The sequence below is a fragment of the Pleurodeles waltl genome, chromosome 1_1, assembly GCF_031143425.1.
Source record: "Pleurodeles waltl isolate 20211129_DDA chromosome 1_1, aPleWal1.hap1.20221129, whole genome shotgun sequence".
Taxonomy (NCBI): Eukaryota; Metazoa; Chordata; class Amphibia; order Caudata; family Salamandridae; genus Pleurodeles; species Pleurodeles waltl.
In genome coordinates, this window is record NC_090436.1 from 863,292,988 (window position 1) to 863,320,182 (window position 27,195).

General features: G+C 42.2%; 1 protein-coding gene across 14 annotated transcripts in view; it reads right to left on the minus strand.

Moving 5' to 3' along the window:
- Window positions 1–27,195, minus strand: part of NTRK2 (neurotrophic receptor tyrosine kinase 2) — a 445,567-nt gene that overhangs the window by 314,935 nt on the left and 103,437 nt on the right. For all 14 annotated transcript variants that reach the window (XM_069229668.1, XM_069229708.1, XM_069229703.1 and 11 more), the window contains 2 exons: window positions 19,344–19,480; window positions 17,803–17,935 (listed from right to left, as the gene is read on the minus strand). In XM_069229668.1, coding sequence (XP_069085769.1) covers window positions 17,803–17,935; window positions 19,344–19,480 — 270 coding nt within the window. The remainder of the gene's footprint in view (window positions 1–17,802; window positions 17,936–19,343; window positions 19,481–27,195) is intronic.

Genomic DNA, 27,195 nt, shown 5'->3' on the forward strand with positions numbered 1-27,195 from the left:
GGCAGTGGCGTGGAGTTGGGCACTAGCACCGGTTCTGGAGCCGTCCAGAGTCAATGTGCCAGGTTCTTCTTGTTTTTAGGTCAGCTTTCACTCCCAAGGGCCCAGGAACTGAAATGGGTGCCACCTGGCAAGTCGGAGTCCACAGCACAAGAACTCGGAGGCTGGTGGGTGAAGTCTTTGCTGTTCCTGAGACAAGCTCAGTCCAAGCCCTTGAGGAAACTTCACAAGCAGGATACACAACAAAGTCCACTGTTTGCCCTCTGCAAACCAAAAGCAGCAACTGCAGGCCAACCCAGCAAAGCACACACAGCAAAAGGGCAGTACTCCTACTTAGAGCTCTTCAGCTCTTCTCCTTAGCAGAGTCTCCTCTTAATCCAGAAGTGTTCTAAAAGTTTGGGGTTTTGGTTCTACTGCTTATACTCATTTCTGACTTTGAAGTAGGCAAACTTCAAAGAATGGTCATCTTGTTCACAAGATCCTGCCTTGCCTGGACCTGGCTCCAGGTGCACTCCAGGTGGGTGGAGAAAGCATTGTGAGAGGACAGGCACAGCCCTAACAAGTGTCATTGACAACGCCTCCCACCACTTTAGCTCAGGAAGACCCATCAGCCTGTTGATGGGTCATCAGCATATGGAGGGCACATCTCAGCTGCGTTTGTGTGTATGCAGGTCTAAACCAAATGTTGATTCCACAGGCAGGCAGAGGAACAGAATAGTTAAGCAAGAAAATTCCCAAATTCTAAAAGGGGAATTTTCAAACATACAACTTAAAAAACAACTTTACTAAAATATGTATTTTTTAAATTGTGAGTTCAGGAACCCCAAACTCCATACCTCTATTTGTCCCCAGTGGGAAACTGCACTTAAAAGGTATTTAAAGGCAATCCCCAGGTTAATCTATGGGAGGGATAGTGAAAACCGAATTTGGCAGTATTTCACTTTCAGGACATGTAAAACACACCAGTAATGCACATGAATGTTAAACAAGCTTTGGGCCTGATTTAGATCTTGATGGTGTTATCGCCATATCACGTTGGCGGCAGACCGAAAAAGAAGGTCAAGTGACACACGACACATCCACAACAACCAACAGAATTACACACTCAGCTACACAAACAAAATCACACACAAGCACAACTACACACATCATGACACCAACTGCCACACAAAAGCACCACTCACCTGAATGTGTCACACGGCAACACAATATACACAAAATTGATCTCACATGTAAGTGACACACATACAGACACAACCACATCATCCTCTCCAGCTCCCTTCACCTCAACTAGCCAATCCACACACATACACACATACATGTACTGACTCACATACACAATAGATAGCACAGGCCTATTAGTACAGGTCCCCTTGCAAAGCGTAGACATTCAACATCATTGACAAGTGTTATTGTACTGTCCTTGTGGCACCAGCATTCATTTGGCAATGAATGATCACACAACAATTATGTGTGTGTGTGTGTGTGTGCAATATGCGTGTTGTGCCAGTGTGTTCCCAGCCTTGTGTGACACAGTGACTCCCCAACATATGCATGTGTTGGAAAATGGGTTATTGGTAAGGGCAGGTAGGCACCTACACTTAGCAGTAGGCCACTAACCTCCACTTAGGTCCAGTTAGGTCTCAGTAAATTAAACCCAGCTCAAACCTTGGTAGCTTGGCAACGAGCGTCAAGGCTTAACTTAGGAGACAGAGTGTAAAGCATTCAAAAATCACAAAACAGTAATTAAATAAAACACAGGAAACAGTTTAAAAATCCAAAACCAATTTATAAAAATAGATTATATCTTTATCTTTACAATGACACAAAAACAAATAAAATCGGATAAGGGGAACCGGAAATATGAATTTTTAAAGAATGATTGTTTTTTAGCGCATAGAAACAAAAAGCGCCAATCGGGTCATCTGGTTGCACCTCGGCCGGGGCAAAGTCAAAGATTAAGGCTGACCGAGATGGAGCCCTGCTCGACTATAGCCCGCGGGAGGCCTCGGTCAAAAGTTTACCTTCGGACTTTGTCCCTTTTCTGAAGATTTTCTTCAGCGGGACGAACCTGCCAGTCCAATCCGACCTCCTGGAACTCTTCTCTGGATACGCGTCGGTGGAACCTTCGGTGGAGATTTTTACCTTCAGACTTAGTTGTTTTTTCGGGGTGAAAATCCTTCGACCGGGGTAAACCTGGATCTTGATCCGACGTCCATGGAGCCCTCCTCGGATACGCTGGCTGGGAGGTCCCGGTCAACTTTCTACGTTCGGACTTAGTCTCTTTTTTGGAGATTTTCTTCACCGGGACAAACCTGCAAATCAGGCCAGGTCGCGGTTGAGGCAAGCCAGCTAGAGTTACCATGGCGGGTCGGTCCCTCTATGGAGCTTTATTTCAAAAGTTCTCAGAACTTCTCCAAACTTCTGGGTCTTCTCCCAGATGTTCTTTTAAGGTTCTTTTGGGGTCCACAGCTCACCCCAAGGGTCCAGAAGCTCTGAGATGATCCTTGGGGGTGTGGACTACAACTCCCAGAATGCAACTGAGGCAAACTCCTTTTTGGCCACTGGGCAGTGGTCAGCTGGTTGATTTCTTCAGGAGTTGGTGCAGGGGACTCTGGTTAGCAATTTTTCACGTGTAGCAAACAGGGAGTCCCTACTTGAACCAGTTGAAGCCAGGCAAAGTCCTTCTTGTGGTGAAGCCCAAGTGTGCAGCTGGTGCAGTCCTTCTGAGTGCAGGTTCCAGGTGCAGGCCAGGGGTCCAGCAGGGCAGTGTTTCTTCTTCTGTAGTTCTTCCTGGTAGGGATGTGGTAGGGAACTGAGGTGTGGGTGCAGGTCCTCCAGTTTTATCCTGGGTGAAAAACAGGGGGGTCCTGATTCTCCAATCAGGTGCAGGGTCTTTCCCCCTGTGATGATCACTTCCTGGGAAGTGTGGCAAAAATCAATCCCAAGAGGCAACATTCCTCAAAAATCTATCATGGCTGAAAATCATTTTTGGAGGTTACATCTGGCTGATCCCACCCACTGGTGTGGCTAAAAAGCATAAACACACCCCTCTCCTGCCCTCTCCTAATCTAATCAAGGGGGCACCTAGTTGTCTGGAGTGGCAGGATGTGGGGGTGTTGCTGGGTTGCTCCAAATGTCCTTCTCTGCCTTTGAAGACTAGTTTGGCCGCCCTCCCCCTTCCTGCCTCACCATCTGCTGAGGGGAGATTCCCTCTCACAGGCACATCTCTTTGTGTGAAGCCAGGCCACTTCACACCTCATCAAGGCAGACTGGCCAGGCTGCCAGAGGCTGGCCAATCAGAGCCCAGCAGCAAAAACAATGCAGGGCTGAAATTGGCAACTTTTTAGGTAAAGTTTAAAACTCTTTACCTGAACAAGTTATATTAAATCCAACAACTGGAAGTTGTGGGATTTATTATAACAATTAATTTGATACCAAACTCTTTGTATCTGCCATTTAAGGGGACTTTTAAAATTAAAATAAAGTCTTCCCGTTCTAGCCTATGAAGGCTATTCACTACAATGAGGGGAAAACTAATTTGGCTGCTTTTACCTCACCAGGGCTTCTAAAACTACTTTTATAAGGTACCTGCTTATAGTTACATGGCCCCCAGCTCTAGGGGCACATAGGGCCCACCTTAGGGGTGACATATGTGTAAAAATAAGGTTGTTTAAGACTTTGGAACTACTTTTAATTCCAAAGTCGAATTTACATATAACTTCAATTTAAAAGCAGCGGGCAAGGCAGGCCTGCCTTTAAAATGACACTGGGCACCTCAGCAGTGCACCTATGAGTGCACTACCTATGCTGTGGTCCCTGAACCTATACGCCCTACCATATACTAGGGACTTATAGGTAGGTTGACTTAGCCAATTATAATTGGCCTAATTTGCATATTGATTTTACACAGAGCACAGGCCCTGGGACTGGTTAGCAGTACCCAGGGCACCATCAGAGTCAGGAAAAACACCAGCAAAAAGTGGAAAATGGGGGCAAAAAGTTAGGGGGCCTCTGCAATCAGCCCTGTTTTCTCACAGCACATCACTGTGATTTAGAATATTTACTGTGAAATATGCCTGCAGTGATCCCGACCTCCTGTGCAGTGCCCAAGCAATGTACCCTGGCAATGCAGCGTCCCTACCTTCAAGTCCGGCGATGGGGGGAGTCATGTTTTCTCTGTGGGTTAGTGGCAGTAGTGACGACAAGTGTTGTCCAGTTGTGTCCTGTCCTGAAGGGAGGTGAAATCGGGAAAAAAGGTGAGTTTTCACCCTTTCCTTGCCAATTCAGCAGTTGAGGTTGGACCGCCACTTTTTGTTTGGCTGTAAGACACATCCAAATCTGCATGGCAGGCAGAGTGGCTGGGGTCGCGCTGGCAGCCACTATTCCCTACCCCACCGTCGACCTGGGTGGTGTTTCTTGCTGGAGACCGCTGTTCGAATGCGGGCTTTCAGCTATGGGACCGCCAACATCTAAACACGTCAGGCGTACCGTCACGGCGGCAGATGGGTTTTCAGTCGAAAACCCGATGGCGGGACCATTACCGCCAACATCTAAATCAGGCCCTATGTTTAATTACTGGGTTCACCTCTATTGTGACATAGATTAATATCAAAATCCATACTAAGTAATATCATTAACATGATGAGTAACTGAATTCACTCTACGTATTGCAGACGCATATAGTAGGCACTTGGCCGTCATGGTATGGCACCTGGACCTGGCTGGGAGGCCAGCAGTGGTCAGCAGCTATCCTTCACTAATATAATGGGTTAAGGAAGCAAAAGGTGACTCTCCCCATCACGTATTCTGACAGCTACTAACATTTATAAAACAATGAAGGTTTCAAGATGTGTGATTTAACAGTATTAAAGAATGAAGACGCTGTGCTTCACTGTTCATTAGTCAATATCTACAGATGCTGAGAGCATACAATCATTGAAATCAATAAAGCTTATTGCTTGACTATGCTCAAACCTACGGGCCACTGTCAAAATGCTTGCAGTCAAACCAATGTGGGAGGGTCGGAAGGCATACTTTTAAAAAAGAATAGAAGCTATCAGGCACAAAAATACACAAGTTTTAACAAGTAGTCCAATGTCAATAATTGTATCCGAGTCAGGTGAGGTATCAAATGGTTGTATGTTCTTTTATTCCAGATGAGAGAGAGGCAGCTGACACTTGTTTCATCTAAGATGACTTTCTCAAGGCTGTGTATAAAATAAGTAAACATTTAGGAGGATCAGCAATGTAGAAGGACAGGTGCATTGTCAGCCTTCTAGATGCTGTAAACCTGTTTGTGGAGTATACAACCTCCCAAAAGGCCATAGCACGAGCTAGAAAAGCTCATGTCAAAAAGTTGCAGGAGAGGCCAGGTTATGCCCACACTAACCTGTAATTGTAGAAGAAGGCACTCAGAGGCCAGGAGGCTGTAGTGGTCATGATTGAGTGGTAGTGGAAAATAAAGGTGTCACTGGGACTTGAGAGAGCCCATGATAAGCCCCAAGGCACCGTGTGTGTGTTTGGAAGTCGGTAAAGAAAGTGGTAGTGCTTTTCAAAAATATTCAAAACAAGGTCTGCTTAATTGTGACCCTGAAACAAAATAGAGTGTCAGTTACAGAGTGAGAGTACAAGTGAGTGAACAAATGTGTGTGTGGCTAAGTCAGTGAATATGTGTGTGTGTGTGTGTGTGGGCACACTTCATTACTTCATGATGGTCAATGGCCTGTCCTCATAATTATAAGTCAGTTATGTTGCATGTGTGTGATTCAGCCATTCAGTCAATCTGTCGGTGAGTGAGTTACTCTGTCAGCCATTCAACCATTTATTCTATAAAATAAATGTAGATGTTTATAGAGAAGCACATAATGAGAATTGAATTAAATGAGATTTTTGAGTCTGTAGCAATCTCCCAGTCGGAGCTGGAGTAGAAAAAGCCAAGTCGGATACTGGTGGATGGCACTGAACTCTCTGCTTATACATCATGATAGAAAACGGCAGCATCCACTTTTTACACAGTTTCATCCAAGTTGCAATATACGTAGGTTTTCATTCATCACTGGCTGTGTTTTCTAACTTTCTCATCATTATGCATACTGTCATATTCCTCTTCTTTGGTTCGGCTGAGTAAGCAGCGTATTCTCCTTCTGATTTGGCTTTTCTTTTTTTAATGCCGAGTATGATAATTTCTTTTGATACTGGTTTATTGAAACAATTATCTTATGTGATCTGACTTTCATTTGCTTCCCCTTAGTGGGCATTAATATGTCACAGGTCAGTGTTACTGACTCCTTCATGAAGTTTTCAGCTGCATTTTTGCACTGATTCATCCATATACTCTCCAGTTCCAACAGACAAGTATTGACCAAAAATATGACTATAACACTGATACATCCCTCAGTTAAGACCTAAGAGTGTCAAAGTCTACAGAGCCACATGAGTAGTCAAGAAATCCCATAGGAAATCTGAATTCAATAAAAAGTGGTAGGTTCTCACTGACAACTTGAGGCCACACTTCCTATGCAAGCAGGTTACGTTTGCCAAACACGGGATGTATAGTGACAAGTGAAAACTTTGAGAAGAGGTTTACATTAAGAGATATGATTGGGGTACACAGCTGTTATGAAGAAAAATAGTATTCTGGCTATAATGCATAAAACAACATACAGCCATCAAGAGGTGGAGCATTGCAGGCACTGTTGATTTAGGGAACAGGGCACAGAATAGTATCACATCTTTATGGCCATATTATGGCGTCTGCTTGTCATCCACTCACTGGGCTAAGAACACGAGAACACACTGGAAAGAATCCACGAACAAGAGCTGGATGTCAATAACTGGGATAAAATAGTGGCCTACGTACTTCTACTGTCCAGAAACAGCAAATTTGAATTAATCTAATTCAATTTATTGTACAGGGTCTACCTTACACTCGTCAGAATTGGAAATATCTGTGTAACTGGGTCAGGACTTTGCCACAGATGTCACTTGCCCAATGCAGATCACTACCAGATATGGGATCACCCCTTTATGTATCACTACTAGACTGATAAAAGTATACCAATCAACAAAACAGACGACATCTCAGTGATGGCGACACTGGAAATATGTTTACTGGTTGGATTCCCGAATGGGAGGCAAGAGAAGGAACAAGAACGGCTTTGTTAAGGTGACATTGACAGTACTAGGACAGCAGAATACTAGTGCACTGGAAGTCAGCACAGGGCCCCCTTCACCAAGGTATTGAGATCCGACATTTTCTGCAATGTGCACTCTGAATACTGAAACCATAATATACATGGGACACAATATCAAGGACAGAATGTCGAATATAAAATATTGACAAGTAAGTGTATGTTTTCTATACATAACTCCACATATCTGTACCTATGCGATACTTACATATTCAAAGCAGATGTGGAATAAGGAATAGTGTATCTATTCTTCTGACTATGCGCATATCTTTCGATAGTTTGTCCCTTGAGATTCTGTATTCGATATTCTTGTACCAATATATTGTTGGTGTCGAAATTCAGTCGCGAGGTAAGTCTTCTGTTGGATAGCAATTCAGCACACCATAGCAATAAAAACGACTAACAAGTAGATTGGAGATATGGGATGCCACGCTGAAGGCATTCACTAAGAAGTCTGATGAGAGACCTCCATGAAGGAATTGATCTTTCAAATGACAGAGAAGGACATGCTGGAGGTAAGAGAGGCTGACGGAGCATTGGTCTGTTGATTATTGCTTCATCTGCTCAGTCACCAGCCCCGCATGCTGTTATATAACAACCATGATGACCGGAATGTGTCCACCGATGTAATGAGTTAAACTTTAAATGGTAAGTATGGACACTGATTGAAAGTCTTCTTTTACCGTGGGGATCGAAACGGTCAATAAAAATGTGTTTTTAAAAAATCCCCTTGTAACCAAGGTGATTACAAAACCATGTTCTAATTTTGGTAGAAAAGGACAGTAGGAGCAAACATTCTGAAAAAAATGCAGCGCTTATTTTTCTGCCTCCTCAGCAGATTATCATGAATATAGTCTTTGAATGAACAGTGGGATTGGCAGGGTGCCAAACCACAAAAAGCTTTTCAACATACTGCACAGTTCCCAGTATGGGAAGCAATGGGTCGTGGAGTGCAGCTAACTGGAAAGAGGGGATTCTGCGAACACGTGCATCGAGGGGTGGTGCTTGCTGGAGTAAAACACAGGCAGGAGTATGTTACTTCAGGTGGTGGGGACGAGCTGTTCTGTACACAAGTCTTTCCGTTCCGGTGTTGGAGCATTGCAACATTCTAAGTAACATATCTGACAATAACCCTTGTGGTGAAGTGATCACTTTATTGACATTCGAAGCATAAACGCTTGATCTTGCATTCGAATTTGAATTAACGACCGGAGGTTTCCACTCAAACATCTGTAGCAGGTGTGTTTACAAAATGAAGTAAAAAAAAGAGAAAACGCATTGTAAGAGGGGTGGGTGAAGTGAACATACTTTTACCCGAAGATAACTTTTTTAATGAGAAATATTCTGACTTGTAAAATTTCGTAACTCTGCACACCCCAATTTTGAGCTAAGAGAACATGTACTCTTAGGCCCATATTTGTACTTTTTTAGCACCGCATTTGCGCTGCTTTTTGACGCGAAAACGGCGCAAACTTACAAAATACAATTGTATTTTGCAAGTTTGCGCCGCTTTTGCTTAAAAAAATGACAAATGCGGCCCTAAAAAAGTATAAATATGGGCCTTAATTCCCTTAGAACGTTTTGTTGTTCTATTTGATATGTTTTGTGCTCCACGTGTCTCACATTTACTATAACACAATCATTAGTTGTATTCTTGAAAAACAGGCAAGCTTCCACTATGGAAGATATACATATTCAAAGGAAATCATGTAACTTTCGATTGTAAGCAATCCTATGGCTCATGGCGTCCAACCCCCAGTTGCAGTGACAAAATCAATGTACAATACACACAATAGACACTCATGTTCTAGCAAGGATGAATTTAAAGCCTTGCGAGGATGAACATCTGAGCCCCCACGATATGACATACTTAACTGCTTTAACTGTGCAACGGTCCGTCACAACCGCTAACCTGCATTTCTTGTTATCTAGCTTCAAATCAGGAGATCATGGTAGGCCCAGATTTATCAAAGGATTGTGTTGCCCTTGCATCACGCAAGGCCCTGCATGGCTTGGTAAATCTGGAGTAACACAAGCCAGCACAAGTCAGTGTCTTGAGTTACTCTGCACCCAAAAGGCATTACGTGGGTCCAGCATGGGTGTTTCCATGCATCCACTCATGCATTTGGTCACATTTGTAGATTTAGCAAGACAAGCAAACCTTTGAAGGCATCCAAATTGTGTGCCTTACCGACAGACATGCAACGGGGTGAAATATCTTTATTTCTCCTTGTTAGTTCCTGTTTCTAAGCGTGCTGCAATCTACAGCATACTAAGAAAGAGTAAAACGCCTCTAAGGATTGTTCTTCTTCACAAAAACAAACCAGCCTGCCATGCAATCACCCTTGGCACAAGGCAGCACATAGTGCGCCAGCAAAGAGAAGGAATGCACCATATTTGGTATATATGGTGCATTCCAGTCCTCTCCATTTGATGTGGTGCAGCACAGCAAGTTGTCATGCTGTGTTGTGCTGCGTCAAATAATGATAAATCTGCCCCTATGTTTGGTAGTGCACAGATGTTACACGGCATGTGATAAATGAGCCGTGTTCCATTAACCCATCTGCTGGAGTAGTCTGATCTCTTCCAGTATCAACTCTTCATTGGCTCTCACCCTCTGACACTGAAAAATGTTTAAAACAGGCAGACACTTCCAAAAGATGGGCGTGTGGGGTAAACTGTAGTACGGTATGCAACCCAGCTATTGCCTCAATCAAGCAAAGAACAGACATTCACGCCCAAACATACAGATCTATTTTTCTAAAGTCTGTTTTCAAAGGATTATATTCATGTGCAGTTCCTTAGGCAATGGTGTACTTATGCGAATTGAAGGCCACGTTTACCTTCATTGATTCCTGCTAATATGGGAAGTGTTGTGTGCCAACATCAATGTTTGGGCCTAGGGGAGAACAGTAGTGTACTTCTTTCAGAATGAAAGCTCACGAACCCTCAACTGTAGCTAACCTGCTGAGAGGCTGGCGTTTGATATAAGAGTGTTTCTGCATGTGAAACTGAGAACATTGCACGAAGGAATTATCTACGTGAAGTCAAGAAATAAACACGCTTACGTTAAGGTGGTATATTTAGGAGAAACGCCTGACATTTCTAACTTCCTTCATGCTTAGCACACTTAAAAGTGAAACATCCTCCGCTTCGTCTCACATGTAAGAATTGGGATAGAAATCTGAGCATAATCTAGCCATTCTGCACTCAGTCTATTAAAGATAATCTTGGCATCCTCATTGTGGGGCTAGGACCAGATCTTGCTTTAAAAGTTTGCCTTTTATTTTCCTTTTAGCATTTGCAACGCCAAATCTATTTGTAGGATAGCAAGCAGGCAACGTTGTATGCACAATTCTAGTGTTCGTGATTCGAGAGGAACGTATTATTTGTGAAGTTTATATGTGGGATTAGTGACTTGTTCACTTCACTGGGGCATGACACTAAAGTACTGTGCTCACACAGTAGCCATGGTGAGGGCAAGCATTATTTGCAATTGCCTGAAAGCCTTTCACAGTAGTTTGCCGTAAAAATGCAATAAATGTTTTTACTTTCTTAAAGTACACCAGATGTTATTTCTGTCACAATCACCTAAACATGATTTATTTTATGTTTTCATTACAGGCTTTTCTCACAGATACTGAAGGTGATAACCTGTGTAACTATGCAGGCACACTTTTTGTGAAGAATCTAGCCAATAGAAAAAGTGTGAACTTTGAAACATGTCAAAGCCCTAAGCAGAGTAAAAATCAAACAAATCAAACTGTCAACATCACAAATGCAGAATGTTTTTTCTACATCCATCAAGCCAATCAACCAACATTAGTTCATCCATCCACCATTGCATCCACCCCATATACGCCTTCATTCATGACCCCCCCATCTCTCCATAAGTTCACCGACACTCACAATTCCATCGATCCTCGTATATATACACTTTAATGTCCATCAATCCATCTTTATAAAAACCTGTATATGTCCTGCCAGTCACAGTATGAGTATATTTGTTTTCTGTGTGTGTGTGTGCACATATATGTGTATGCTTCTGCAAACATCTTTGATTGTGTCTCTTATTCAGAAACTGTGTGGTCTCCGTGCAATGAGTTCCTATTGCTATGCTGCTCTGTGTAAATTGATGTCTGTATGTGTACCGACCCGAGCATTCATATATGCATGTACGTGTGCCTGTATTCTGTGTGCCTCAATGGGTATACACTATCCAAAAGACAAACACATTGGCAATGTCAATGCATGATGATGTCTGCCTGCTTCAGTTTCATTTATACTGTTTCCATTCCGCCATTCACTTCCCCTCTGGTCTTGTATAATGCCAGCAAGAATTAACCACTATGACTGAATGTATTTCGAATATTTTATGGATTTCAAATTCCTACAGTTTGGCAATTCACCAAGTATGTTTGTTTTGTTGCTCTACAGATGTATTATTACCTAGATTTTTTTTTATTTGTTCTCACTTTGTACATAATTAGATTCGTCACTACGTTTTAAATGATGATTTCCTAAATAGTGACATTTGTCATAAACAGTTAATTCCATACATTGTTCTATAGTTGTAAACTCAGTCTCTTGCCCATTCACTCACCCATTCACTTGTTCAACCACTTACTTATTCATATTTCTACCTATCATTTACTTACTCACATAGTCACCTAACCACTAACTCACTCACTTAATCATTCACCTGCTCACATACTCACTAATGCCTTCACTGAATTGCTTTCTTGCCTTCTCACTACCCCACTCATTCACTCATTCAAAAGGAATTCCTGATTGTGCAGCAAGTGCCCTAACACTCTATCTGTGAGTTAACACATCCATTATGGCTGTGTGTCTTTGGTTCTAGCACTTTTACTTCCCCATAGATTCACTTTTCTATTTTTACCTCCACTTCCCTTTATTTTCCATACAAAGTAATAAAACTGAAATGACTTTTGCCATCTCCCCTTTACTTTGCCCTACCTTCACTTCCTTCCGTATCTCGAACCCTAAATCTGACAATGATGGCAGCCTTTTCCCTCATCATATTTTTAATCTAATGGAATTACATCAATGTTCATTACTACCAGTACTAACGCTAACCCTAAATGAAACAAAAAAACTTTTTTTTATGAAAATTATATGCTACTTCTCGTTAGCACTAGCCCTAACCCAACTCTAAATTCAATTAAAATACATTTTTATTATTTCGTATCATTTTAAAGTAATGTTAGTTTCAACTCTATTGTATTTAACCACCTATATAGTGGTTAGGATACTCCAGTGACATGGCGCCGGAGTACCCTACCACCAATATAATGGTTTGCCTGCCAAATTTAGATGCAGGTGGACCATAGTTTGGTAATGGTAGGGACTACTTTGTCTTGGTTTTGGCCAAACTTCTCTGATGGCCCGATAGAATAAGAGTAGAAGGAGAAATGGCTATATGTCCACCTGCCCAATTTAGATGGGCAGAATATAGCCTTTTTTTACTGCCTGGCATGTCCAGAAAAAACCTGGTGTAAGGGATAGTAAAAAACAAAAAATGACCTTTCGCCATGGGATATAACTCAAATTATCGGTGTATGCAGATTACATATTTATCTATCTATCTATCTATCTATCTATCTATCTATCTATCTATCTATCTATCTATCTATCTATCTATCTATATGTGTATATATATATATATATATATAAAACCAACCCCTCCTCCTCATTGACCCCTTTTTTAAGAGGAACATAACAATAACTCATATCCAAAGTTTCTGGTAGTAAAATTAATATAAATGCAACTGCTTTCTATATAAGTAAGATGTTCCAAGCTACTAATTCTGCAAGGACTCTGTATAAAATTACTAATCTTGGTACTTGGTATGCTACCACTCATAAAACATTACAGAATTCAATATTTTCTCCCTGAAAGATAAGCTTGATGCTCTGCTAGCTACTTAGTCTCCTTTATATCTATCATGGCGGGAATGACTAGATACTATAAAAATGATGGTAGTTCTTCACATTTTATTTTAACAATCTATGCTGCCCTTCAGAATTCCCATATACATTTTAGGCAATTAAATACAATTTATTTTGCAGAATAATAAACCTCCATGTATAGCACTGTCTAATCTTAAGCAGCCAAAGTCAGAAGGTAGTGTCATATTCCTTTATTTCAAATTGTACCATACCTCATTCATTATCACACAAGCACATTCATTAGTGCTCAATTATCCTGTGCTTTCCAGTCTATAATAGATTCAGATGGAGTCTTCCTTTCTGGATAACATTTCTTTTTATGACAGTTTCTATATAGCCAATACTAATTTACTTAATTCTTGCTTGTTATTGAACTTAACGTTCAAAAGATCTACGTCTGCTGTGGAACTTATGTAGGAAAGAAACATGCAGCAAAGTTTTCACATATGTACTTCGACCACAATTTGGAAGAAACTGTTCTATAACTTCAAGGTCTGCAGCCATTATATACTTGTTATTCTTTATTTATAACAGATTATTGCTTACACTTACTCAAATTGAGAATTTTAACTCTAATTCTTCCAATTTACATTGATCTTCTACTAAGGAACCTGCAACTTTAATACGTATATTATTTCACAATACAAATATTTATCAATACTGGAAGTCCATTTGGGCTAAATGTTCAATAGTATTTAAGTTTTCATTGCCTTTAACTTCTTAGAAATATTTTTCTTGGTTCTGTTACTCTTAGTTAGTGTACATATTATAGGAATGTTAAAATATTAAACATTTTTCTTGCTATATCATTTAGACAGAATATTGCTTATGGAAAGATTCTTACACTTAATTGATTTTTCCATGATGGAATCATATCTGTGACAAACATAGAACTTTTGCAATTTCTGCTCAAAGTATTCATGGTAAAAAGAAGTCAGATTTATTGCTGTTTCTCTTTACTACTTATTCATGTAATACTGAATTTTAATTCTCTTTTCATTTCTCTTTTTTCCTCTACTCTTTTCTATTCTCTCCTGTCTCATTTCTTTTCAGTAATGAAATTATATTATATAATACCATTACAATATGTTTATACGTATTATAGATTTCCTTCATTATGAAATGTTACATAATATGTTTTGTAGACAATTCTTTATTTGTACTGTTATATTTGTTTATTTCTACTATTCTTTTTTTTAATTTCAATAAATAATTTCAATAAAATTGTATTAAACTGAAAAAATGTTTTGCTGGTGCTAATGGTGAAATGGTAGTGAAATTCACTAACCACAGCCATAGTAAACAGCTGTTAAAATAATTGCAGGGAGTATGTGTAAGACAAAGTGACAGGAGCTAAGTAAAGGTCAGACACCTGCACAGTGGACAGTCGAGTTCAGAAACTTGGAGTGGTGCATGGCGTGCATCTGAATCCAAGGTCAAGCATAAGACAGGCCAGGTTTCCATAGCCCCTGTGACTCTCCTACTCTACTCTGAAGACTGACGCTGTGCTCAACAACCTGTGGGCTAGGCTGAAGTAAAATATTTATTCTTCATTTTTGCCTTATTTAGGTCACAGGCTAAAGCTTTGTCAAAGAATTGCAACTGGCAATTCCCTACTTGTCCATGTTTAACCATTTTTGAAGTAACAGATCAACTTGATAGAATTCAAACTGCTGAGTAACTGAATGCAAAAAAAGCTTATTTTTAAAATTTTGAAATACCCCATCTACAGTGAAACTAGAGACGCTGTTTGCATTGATTTAACAAACAATCATATTTAGAGTGAGGCTTGTGAACAAAAGGGAAGTGCTCATTCAAAGAGGGTTGTCCTTCATAGAGCCTTGTCAGCAGCTAGAGAGTTTCCTAAAGCTATGCTCTGCTAAATCTCTCCTAACACAGAGGACTGTAGAAATAGAAAGCATGTGTTCCCAATAATTTGTAAACCCTACAGATCTGGCTTTTATAACACATGTAGACAAAGACACTAACAAATGCTGTTTACATGTGTATATCAAATTAAGTCATGCCCTATTAGCTTAGCCAATGCTATGAAAAAAGCAGTAAACAAAGATTAGTTTAGTATAGAATGCATATAGGATATAATGAAATGAATTTGACAAACAGTGTGATGACTCAGTGTATTTTCCAGGTGTAAAATAGCCCTTCGTGTATTCCAATGGAAGCACTTCCTGGAAGGTGGAGTGATAAACCAAATTGTATTATCACTATCATTGGAGGATTTGTGTTCAGTAAAGGTGATGGAATCAACAAAAATACAACAGAATCATAACAACATTACAATAATAACAGTAGTACAACAACACTAAGGCCCTCATTCTGACCCTGGCGGTCTTTGACCGCCAGGGCGGAGGACCGCGGGAGCACCGCCGACAAGCCGGCGGTGCTTCATTGGGGATTCCGACCGCGGCGGTAAAGCCGCGGTCGGACCGGCACCACTGGCGGGGTCCCGCCAGTGTACCGCGGCCCCATTGAATCCTCCGCGGCGGCGCAGCTTGCTGCACCGCCGCGGGGATTCTGACCCCCCCTACCGCCATCCAGATCCCGGCGGTCGGACCGCCGAGATCCGGATGGCGGTAGGGGGGGTCGCGGGGCCCCTGGGGGCCCCTGCAGTGCCCATGCCACTGGCATGGGCATTGCAGGGGCCCCCGTAAGAGGGCCCCTACATGTATTTCACTGTCTGCTGCGCAGACAGTGAAATACGCGACGGGTGCAACTGCACCCGTCGCACAGCTTCCACTCCGCCGGCTCGATTCCGAGCCGGCTTCATCGTGGAAGCCTCTTTCCCGCTGGGCTGGCTGGCGGTCTGAACGAGACCGCCCGCCAGCCCAGCGGGAAAGTCAGAATTACCGCCGCGGTCTTTCGACCGCGGAACGGTAACCTGACGGCGGGACTTTGGCGGGCGGCCTCCGCCGCCCGCCAAGGTCAGAATGAGGGCCTAAAACTTTAACATTGAAAGAAATAACTAACAATTGTAAAACCACAATCATAAAAACACAAAAAACAAACAACATTAAAATAAGAACACTAAATAACTCTAAAAGAATAGCAAACAAAATAATATTAATAAGTGTGAAATAATGATAACAATCATGGTACTAATACTGATATAAAAAAATAAAAGTAAAACAATATCACAAAGAACAAAAAGAAGACATTAACAGCATCTGCCAATTAAATGCTATCTAGATAGAAGGAATTTGATTGGGAAGCCCGCCTAGAGTCTGCACTCTCTGTCCAAAGACAGTATGCCTCTTTTCTTTGTGAAAATAGTTTTTTTCATGAACTAAGTTGAGAAATATGAGTATCCTATAAGATACTTCAAGTACCAGCTTTCCAAATCTAAAAAAACATCAATAATTATTCTAGTTAGTCAAGGTTAGTAAATAAAACAAAGTTAGACCAATATATATTCAAAGACTTCCATGGGAAAGGGAAATATGGACACAGGACAGGGTGTGCCTATATGTGGTTTTAGGAAGACACCTAGCCTTGGATGGGGGAACATACATTGGGACAAAGTAAACCATCCAAAAAATCTTACTATTCTGCTGGAAGCACCACATCTATTAAAATCTTTACCCATGACATAGCCTAAAGCACAACAAGACCGTGATAGTTTGCACTATATAAATGAAAATAAAATAGTTTTGTTCAATGGTCACGCCACGCAGTTTTAGCCAAGGTGCAAAATACAAGTATATTCTATTCCAGTTCAACCATGTTTCTTGTTTACTTGTTTGATGCAGAAACAATAAAAGAAGCCTTATACTGATGCCCACAATATTAGTAACAGTTCACAAATTAGATTTCTTTCTAATAGGAATCTTAGGGCCAGATGTAGCAAGCCTTTTGCGCCTCGCAAACTGCGAAAAACGCAGTTTGCGAGGTGCAAAAGGCCAAACGCGATGCACAACCGCAAATTGCGAGTCAGTACCGACTCGCAATTTGAGGCTGCGACTCGCAAATAGGAAGGGGTGTTCCCTTCCTAATTGCGACCGCATCGCCATGCAGAGTTGCTTTGGGACCACGAATGCGGTCGCAAACCAACTCGCAGTTACCATCCACTTAAAGTGGATGGTAACTCATTCGCAAAAGGGAAGGGGTCCCCATGGGACCCCTTCCCCTTTGTGAATGCCAATAAAAATATTTTTTCAGAGCAGGCAGTGGTCCTATGTACCACTGCCTACTCTGAAAAAAACCGAAACCAAATGGTTTCGGTATTTTTCTTTTTGCAGCTCGTTTTCCTTTAAGGAAAACAGGCTGCAAAAAGAAAAAAAAAAAACTGCTTTATTCAAAAAGCAGTCACGGACGTGGTGGTCTGCTGTCTCCAGCAGGCCACCATCCCTGTGAGTGCCTAGACTCGCTATGGGGTCGCAAACTGCGACCCACCTCATTAATATTCATGAGGTGGGTCTTTGCGACCCCATAGCGAGTCGCAGAAGGTGTCTGAGACACCTTTCTGCATTACATTTTGCGAGTTGCAAATTGCGAGTCGCTAGTACTCGCAATTTGCAACTCGCAAAATGTTTTCTTGCTACATCTGGCCCCTAATTTGGTATTTTTAGAAGATGGCACAATTTTGAAGATTGTAAAATTGATTATTCAGATGTTTACTTACAGTGCACCACCAGCTCCACTGAGCTTTGGTCCTCACCAGCGATGTTTTCTGCCACACATACAATCCTCTTTGAATTATCCTGAGATGAGATGTTCTTCAGTTGCAAAGAGGCAGGGCGCTTATTCGTATCTACCTGCAGAGTTCAAAACAGACACAAACATTTGAATGATCCACCAATGCAAAGAATTTCGTCTAAATCTTAATAATTTCTGGTGTTTGTCACACACCCCAATATTGCCATATGTCAACAAGTGCTTCGATGGTGCAGTGATTCAACATGCACATAAACAATAATTCACTCATCCATTCCATTGCCTAGTGTAGCTATAGAAACACAGTCTATGCAGAAGACATCCTTCTCAGATGTCAAGTTATAGCAGGTGAAAATACATTTCTCCACAATTTGCGAACTGTGGAAACAACAAAAGTCAGTCCTGTTCCCTTGTAATACCATCCTGTTCTCTGAACCTTATCTGTTTAGGACCACAGGTTGCAAAGTTTTCCATATAAAATATTTGCTTTTCCTGTGTTGAAGTCTTCTTTCAGGTCTCAAGAGAGCCCGATTACATGATGAGGACTAGGCTTTTCACAGGTTTAACCCTACTAATGTATAACACCTAGGGTAAGCCAAGTACGAATCTAAATCCTACATTTCCTAATTAAAAACATCCTGATCATCTCTTTGCCAAGGAGAGAAGCGTTGCTTATCTAACATGTTGTCTTTTGCATCAGGGATGGGTACTTCTTCAGAATATACCACTGCACAGTATGACCTATTGCAGCCAATGGGCCACCCATGCATGTTAACCCGATGCATGTGTCACAATCATTCCTGCCTCTGAAACTGTGCATTCTCACATGTGGGTATCTTGGGTGGAGTAATGAATTCTCTCTAACCTTGACTAACAATCCACGATTAGTTGTTATAACTAGTATTGTAATTTCTGGTCGCTTAATCCACCATATACATCTTGTTAGAATATAGGCCCAGGTGTTGTCATAAATAACTGTTTACACGCTGGCATACTGTACCATCAGATGTAAATCTTAATTGCACACCACCTCATCTTCAAGGTCTGGCCTCTTGGGGACGTGTCATTACTTCACGCACGACTCTATTGATGAATGAATACAAATCTCCTTTCTAATGACTGTTCCACTTGTCTTCATCGAGATTCTGATCTATTGTGTTCCATGGGAAAATGTTCAATGACAGAATTTTACTGTACTTCTGCTTCTGAACACAAATGGCAGGGCTGGTACAAAGCCAAGTAGATTTTCTCACAAATTCTAAACTTCTGCTAACCAAAACCTGTTCAGTAACTTCCAGCCCTAGTGGCGATAGTGGTCCCAGATGATGAGGTGCATGTGCATGAAATATGTTCAGGGAACAGTATTACCGGACTTGAAGTCAACAAGGTGAAATCGCTTTAGCAATTGCTGTATGTGTTTACACACAGTAATCATACTAATTGCATTTGTTTTCTCATTAGAGAAAGAATGTCAAATCCTTTCAATCAGATAATCGGAAAGAAACTTACAACAGTTTTGGAAACAAGATGAGAAATTGCCCAGGATACATTTGGAAGCGGTTGCCCCGACGTGTCACAGAATATGTTGGCATCACTGTATTCCATCACTGTGAGGTTGGTGGTGCTCAGGTTTGTCGAGGGTGGGTCTATGGAAGAAAACAGTGTAATGATTAAGCCTGACAAGGAGTGGGAATGCTGGGCATATTTAGATCTAGACATTAGATTTGCAGATGCTTAAAGAGCAGAAAACTTGGCTCCATCCTTCATGGAAAGGAAAAACGACTAAGGAGGGCAACAATCGTCTATGCATTAAGGACACCAAAGTACAGCAAAATATCATATTGCAATTTAATCATTTACTAGAGCAGTTGAACAGTTAGGGCCAGATTTAAGAATCCCGTAGCACCACCTTGCGTCACATTAGCATCATACTTTTTGGCGCTAATTTGGAGTTAGGGGGCAAAAATGCCATGCCATATTTACAAAGTGGCACAATGCACGCATTGCGCCACTTTGTAAACCCCTGAGACACATTACACCTGCGCTAGGCCTAATGTATGAAAGGGGGCGTTCTGGCTTTAGGATGCCCAAAAAAATTGAAACTATTAGATTCCAATGTACCATTTTTAGTGTCGTTTTTAACGCCTGTCTAAGGCGGTCGTTAAAATGATGCTCCCATTGTTTTCAATGGGCCTCCTTTCATTTAGCAGGATTAGCATCCCAATTTTGGGCGCTAATCCTGCAAGGCGCCAAACTAGCATCAAACTTTTTGATGCAAGTTCCATAACGTGCACCATGGTGCGCTGTACCATAATTACAGCACACACTTGGTGGCATTAGGGGGCTCAAAGGGGCACAAGAAAAGTGGCACATCATGAAATGATGCAGCACTTTTCATAAATATGCCACGTAATCTTTAGGCATATAGGGGGTGATTCTGACCCCAGCGGTTGGGGCTAATGTGGCGGTAGTACCACCAACAGGCTGGTGGTACTTACGGCAACATTATGACAGTGGTGGATTGGCTCAAGCCAACCCGTCAATATATCACTCCGACCGCCATGGTGGTAGCAGCCGCCGGGCTGGAGATGAGAATCTCCAGCCCGGTGGCTGCCACTGTGCCGCCGGCGGTATTATGTCCCTGCCTACCGCCATGGTTATCATGGTGTTCGTAACGCCACAAAAACCATGCCTGTAGGCCCTATCAGTGATAGGGAATTCCTTCCCTGTCACTAATAGAAGGCCCCCTCCCCCGAAACCTCCCCAGACACCCCCTAACCACCCCTACATCCATGCCCCCACAAATCACACACACGCAGAAACACACTCATCCACACATACATCCACGCATGCATACGTTCATTCACGCACACATCCGCACACACATCACAACATACACACTGACAAGCATACACATTTCCATACATACATGCACTCACGCACATGTATACACGCACTCACACACATTCATACATGCACGCAAACAACACTACACACACACTTGCATTCACGCACACACTCCCACATACATGCACACCTCCCAACACACACACACACAACAACCCCCACCTCCCTTCCCTGTCGGAAACCCGAAATACCTAGTTCCAGGGGGTCTTCCGGCAGGGGACGGAATGGGGGGCTGCTACCGCCAGCAGCACCCACCAGCAGAACACCACCAGGCTGCATTTTTTGTCATAATATGGCTGGTGGTGGTCTACTGGCATGGCGCTGCTGGTGGTAGCAGCGCCACCTTACCACCATCCGCCAGTATGGCCACAGCCGGATTCCCACCCTTCTTGTGGCAGAAATCGGCTGTGGTCATATTATGGCGGACGGATGGTAGCTGTGGCGACGGTCTTTTGGCAGCAGTTGCCGCAGCGGTAAGCGGTTTTTGCCATTGGTAGGCCAATGTTGAAATGAGGGCTATAGTGTGGACATAGTGTGGTTTTACATTCGTTAACCACAAAAGAGTGGTGTCCATCCCTCAGCACTGAAAAAGGGTTCAGGTATGCAGAATACAAGCACACCTGCATGTCAGATTCCATTCGGGCCGCCTCCAGCCCTGCACTTGACCATGCTAATACTGGCACGTACAAAACAGACAGTCCTTAAGTGAGGGTGTGTGAGCCTAGTTTTCGCAACCTGAACAGCCACCTTTTTAAAACATCTGCATAGATGTCGATTACAGATAGCCAGAGGTAGCAAAGCGTGGATATGCACTTGCTACTCCTGGGGAGGGGGGGTCATAAAGCCAGGAGCATGAACAGGAAGTAAAAGAGCATTAAAGGCTCTGCTTGTTTTCTGCAGCTGCCTCTTTGCACTTCCTAAGCCCCAAAGCAGTAAATTCTAAACTGTGGAATGGTAAGGGAAGCAACAAGAGGTCATAATTTTAAGTGATTGGGGCCAGGTAGTAAGTGGGGTCAAGGTCTACTCTAAGTCACATCTTCTACCGCTTAGTTTTGGCTAGTCACTGTTGGTGGGCTTCTTTGGGCACAAAAAGTTCTCCTCAATATTCCACCCCATGATATACATGATCAATTTTTAAGTCACATCTTATAGTAAACTTTACTGATATAACTGCTGCCACAGCACACCCCAAAAGTGAACAAGGAGTGTAGCTGCATCAGTCTTTTCACAGAAGTGCGCGTGCTTTTATAACTATGTATTTCATTGCCATTACCCGCTGTTTTGTATCAGAAATGACTGAGAGCATGGAAGCATAGTAGGTCATCCAGTGCTTAATTTGTGCTTGTTGTTTCTGGTGCGGAGCACTGGCATTTATTTTTGAGGGCCGGCACTTATTTTTCTGCCTCAAGGATTTACTTTGAGCACAAGACAAATATGGGAAAGACAGGGGAAGAGAAAAACGAGAAAGTGTGACAATGGGAGAAAGCAGGTAGCTGCAAGAGTGAGCTGAAGGGGCAGAAGGGTCTGTAAATGGATTTGAGAGGCCCGAGATGGCTTCAGGATTACGCTGCTTCAATATTTCATGTTCACACATTTAATTGCAGCAGCCACAAGTTTCAAAGGAGAGCTTGGACACCGGCACGTTTATATTTACAAATTAAGCACTGGGTCGACCCCACACCTTCCCACTCCCTGCAGAGTGCTCATTGTGACTCTATGAAAATGACGGTACTAATTAGCACCCTCGCATCATTTATTAATATCTGATTTTATGATGCAACAATGTTTTCTTTCTCCCGACAGCTAGAACGAGTTAGTCACGAGCACGTGTGCCCGTTTTCTTTCGCGTGAACCCCGCACCGAGTCGGAAGCCATATTTTGAATCAAAACACTCTCCCATATTCCACCCTCTCTGTCATTCTCCATCTCTGGCTATGAGTAAGAGTCTTATTCATCGTAATTCCTAATGCAATAATATGTTAGCCAATTCAATAATGTAAGAAACAATCCGCACTTGAAATATCGCTCCCAGTTTAATTAGCTCAATAAAAATGAATTGAGAGGCATTAATAGCAAATGCAGGACAAATCATTTCCCAGGCTCTGCTCAGTTGCCTAATATGATTTGGAGGCAGAGGATAAATGCGCACGGCGGGCTTCTAGTGTTCTAAGCGCTGCCGTAATGCGATCCTGATTATAGTGTGCATAGATTTTGCTTGCCGCCTTCATTTGCTAAAAGCCAGTAAGTCAGCTCTGGCGATAGAGGTGGCAGTACCCTTCTGTCACAGCCCCCTTGGGTAACAGGCCTCAACGCCTCAGAGTCCCAGCCGCCGCATTCAGCCAAGGTAAAGTCCTCTTGGGCAGTGTAGGTCTGTGGATGTCCTGTCTTGTGCGGCCACATCATGTCTGAAGCTTAAGGCCCACTGGCACCCGGGCTGCAAGGGGAATTTGGGAATGGATTTTACCACTGATGCCCTTTGTCTGTAGATTTGCATTGGTAGTGGCATACATATCACGTAAATGCAAATAATCAAACAAGGGGCATGACTTTCGATGCCAGTTCACTCCTTTTGGCTACTCTCTGAAAAGATAAAAAAATAATAAAAGCAAATTGAAAAGTTTACCCATGGTCTTTGTGTAACACACCTTGTCCTTTCAAACACATCATCGGCAAGAAAAGAGACATAAATGGACAATTCAGCAAGACTGTCTTTCATCTTGAGTCTTGACTAAACCTTTAGAAATGTATACTGCAGTGAGAAAAAAAAGCAAAAAATATTCCTTTCTCCATGCAGAGATTCTATGAGATAAAGATTTCAGGTGTGATTATTCAGTGTACTTTTAGGAAGCAAAATCGTCCCTCCTTCATTTAATGCAAGCAATCCTCACGACATGGAATGATTCACCAAACAGCCAGTACCATGAGCTGGAACAGAAATACTCCTCCTGGCAGAGCCAATGCCATCTCTAGGTATAGTTTGAAAAACTGGCAACCAACAATAGGTCAACATACAGCTGTGCTTCCAAGGCAGACCTAAAAAGGAGAGTCTAATCACAGTCTTGCTAACACATCTTTAGCCACCAGTCAAGTCACTAGTCGTGTTTCGTATCAACTGAAATAGCATCATTATGGATAAATGAGGAATCAGGAAATATGAAATGATTGCACTTACAAGTTGCTCTGTACCAACTCTGAACTAACAAGAGTTAAAACTATGGCAAACATATGTTACAGGGGAAATGCAGGCTTCTCAAGCTCAAAGCAATTGAAGACGAGCAAAACTTGTCCTTTTCCAGATGTAAACTATTGTCATTTGAGCATCCGAGGATGCAAGAAGTCAAGTTATGAAAGTCATAGGACTGGTCTAACATGGAAACTTTCAAAAAAGAGCAGCATTTCAAAGATAGATATACACATGGGGGGCATATGGTACACAGTCTGTGCTGCTGAAGGAGCCTGGAGCGCTACCTACACCATTCCTTTTGGTACACTTCCAGGAATCACTACAGAAACTGGTTGTGATGGGAAAGTTGGTAAGAGCTAATGAGACCCTAAAGCAGAAAACGGGATAGAAGTAGAAGAATGGTATATATAGGTCTGTAACATTTGCTTATGATTTAGGGAAATGCATGCAAAATATATGAAAGAACGATTGGCTATTTAGAGATGTTATGTCAGAAAATGTGAGCACACTTTTTGACTTACATCTATGAAATTGAGTGAGGCAATGGAGATGAACATGATCTATTTCTTGGCAGCAACATCCCTATTGATGCTCATCAAAAGAGGTTCAATAACAAATAAGGAAGATCTTGTGTAGATCTTCCAGTGAATAACTGATTTAGAAAACTGGTGATGTAAAAGGAGACAATCCACCTTTGTAAATGGAGCTCCTTTTGAGGTGCAAATGATGACGAGATGCCATATGGCTCATGCTTAAGTCTTTAGAAACCATGAAGGGTAGCACATGATGGGTCCTTAGTGGTTGTGGGTTATCAGATATGATAATGGCTAGCACACACATGGGCTAAAGATAAGAATGTTTTGTTGGAACCACTATATGGGTAAGGTGGGGCACCTTGGACCACACACTGAACTTGTATATGTTGATTATGAAGTATACTATGGGGAGAGAGGGGTGGTTCACTTGGCCTTTATGGCCTTAAGCTCAACCTTTGACAGAGTTAATAGATCTAAGCTCTGGGCCTTGCTTGGCACCATGAGGGTTGAGCCTGTCCTGATCTCCTTCTTGCGTAAACTCCATGAGGACCTAACTGCTTCTGTAAGATTTAGAGAGAACAGAGATTGTACCAAACCCTATAACTTTAAATGAGGGGTGTGCCAGGGGTGTATCCTAGCCCCCTTTTCTTTTCATCCTTTAATTAATGGTATGATATAGGTTTTATTGGACCAAGAGGTGGATGTACTGAGCATGGGCGGTCGTCATCTGCCTGTTCTCCTATGTGCGGAAGACAATGTCTTAATGACATGCACGGCCAAGGGTCTACAGCACCTTCTAGAATTTGTTGTACTTTTTATGGATGGGCTGGCTCTTACCACAAAGTCCCATGTTATGGTGGTGGGCCCCAGAAACTCCAGTTCTAAAAGCTTTTCGATATAGGGTCATCCCATCTTTAGGGTCGATGATTTTTCATATCTAGGGAACCTATTGAATTCCAAGCTTTCTTGACAACCCTTGCTGAAGAAACATACCATTAGGTTCAAATAAGCAATCAGTGGGTCAGTGCTATGTCTAGGCGCATAGGCCACACACATTTGAAGACCATGATGGAAGTATTCAAGGTTAAATGTATTACGGTGGCTTGCTACAGGTGGGATGTTTGGTTTTTTTTGTCATCTTCCCAATTGCAGGTAATTGAAATCTCGTTCCTGAAAGGCCTTCTCAGAGTTCCCCAAAGTATACCTTTCAAGATGGTTCATGAGGAAGCTGGGCTGGGGATATTTCTGACCTTATTGTGCTACGCCTCTGCGTTCTTTGGCTGTCTATTTTGTGAAAGGAGGACCTGAGCTTTAACAGACTTTTCATTAGTGACTCACTAGCTTTGGGTTGTATGTCACGCATTCCATGGCTTTCATTTATCAGCCAAACCTTAACCTTGCTAGGCTGCACTGAGCTCTTTGCTGAACCGGGCACAATGTGAACAGGGACTTTCTTGGATAAATCAGGCTTTTCCCACCAGGATAGCATCCGAGCGAGAGTCTGCAGCACTTTATATGTGCTCTATGCACCATTTTATTATGGTTAAATCTGTCCCCGGGGTGGAACCTTATTTGACACTGGAGATGTCCAATTTCCATCACAGGCTGTTAACGTATTTTAGATTTAATTAGTTTTACCAACTGCTGTTGCCTAAAGGGTCTTGGTTTAAAGTATCGGACTTACTTGTGATGATGTTTCCACCCCTGTCACCTTTCACATTGTCATGACATGCCCAAGATTTAACAGCCTCCTTAACAAGTATATCAGGCCGCTTTTTCTGCATTTGAATTTTAACCAAGCGAGACCAGCCTTTTTGTTTTTGCAATTGTTAAAGTATTTGCTTTTTTGTGGCGTGTTTCTTATCTGGGATCCTGAATGTGAATTTGATTGTTATTTTGTGCTTAAAGTGGGCACTGTTGTGCCATTTATGACATTGTTTAGGTTTTTTTGGTTAATGTGTTGTAGCTCACCTTTTGCGATTTGTAATGGCTGTGTTTTAGACCTTTTTATATTTCTTTGTTTAATAGTTTATTGTGTATACTTTTGTGATTTTCTCGAAAAATCGAATAAAGTTGTAATGATGATGATGATAGAACACACTTTCTGCTCCAACATTCCAATTCTTGCTGTTACATTCTACCTCAGTGGACAGAATGATATAATAGCATTATAGCCCTCTTGCCTCGGGTATAACAGTTATTAAAGACCCTTCCTCTGGTGATAATCCCAGGCATACTTGGGCCTGTAACTCAGAAAGAGTATCCTTAACAACCGTTATAGCCCTCGGCATTATGCTAAGATGCCATACAATAACCCCAGGTGCCGGTGGAGAAGGCAATGCAGAGAGCTAAAGGACGTGGGCTGCATAGGAAGAGGTAAACAGTAGGGAAAAGGGCACTGGGTTACAAACCATGGCATTGCCTGTGGATGGACTTAACAAAGAATTGACTGAGAGCCTGGTGGGTCAAGACTAACATATGACCATCTTACAGGTGTTCATTAGCAGGAGGCAGTTAATCGTCTGTTCGTTCTCACTAATTGTAATGAGCATTTAGGACGTGAACAAAGACTAACGAAGTTTTAGCACTTTCCTACCTTAAACAGCATCAATGTAACAGGAACTGAAGATCTACAAGAGAGCAGGGGCGGCTCCTCCGTTAGGGCAGAGGAGTGTTGCCCCCCGCCAGCAGAGGCAGCTGCAAAACCTTCACAAAAAAAATGATAATAAACCGA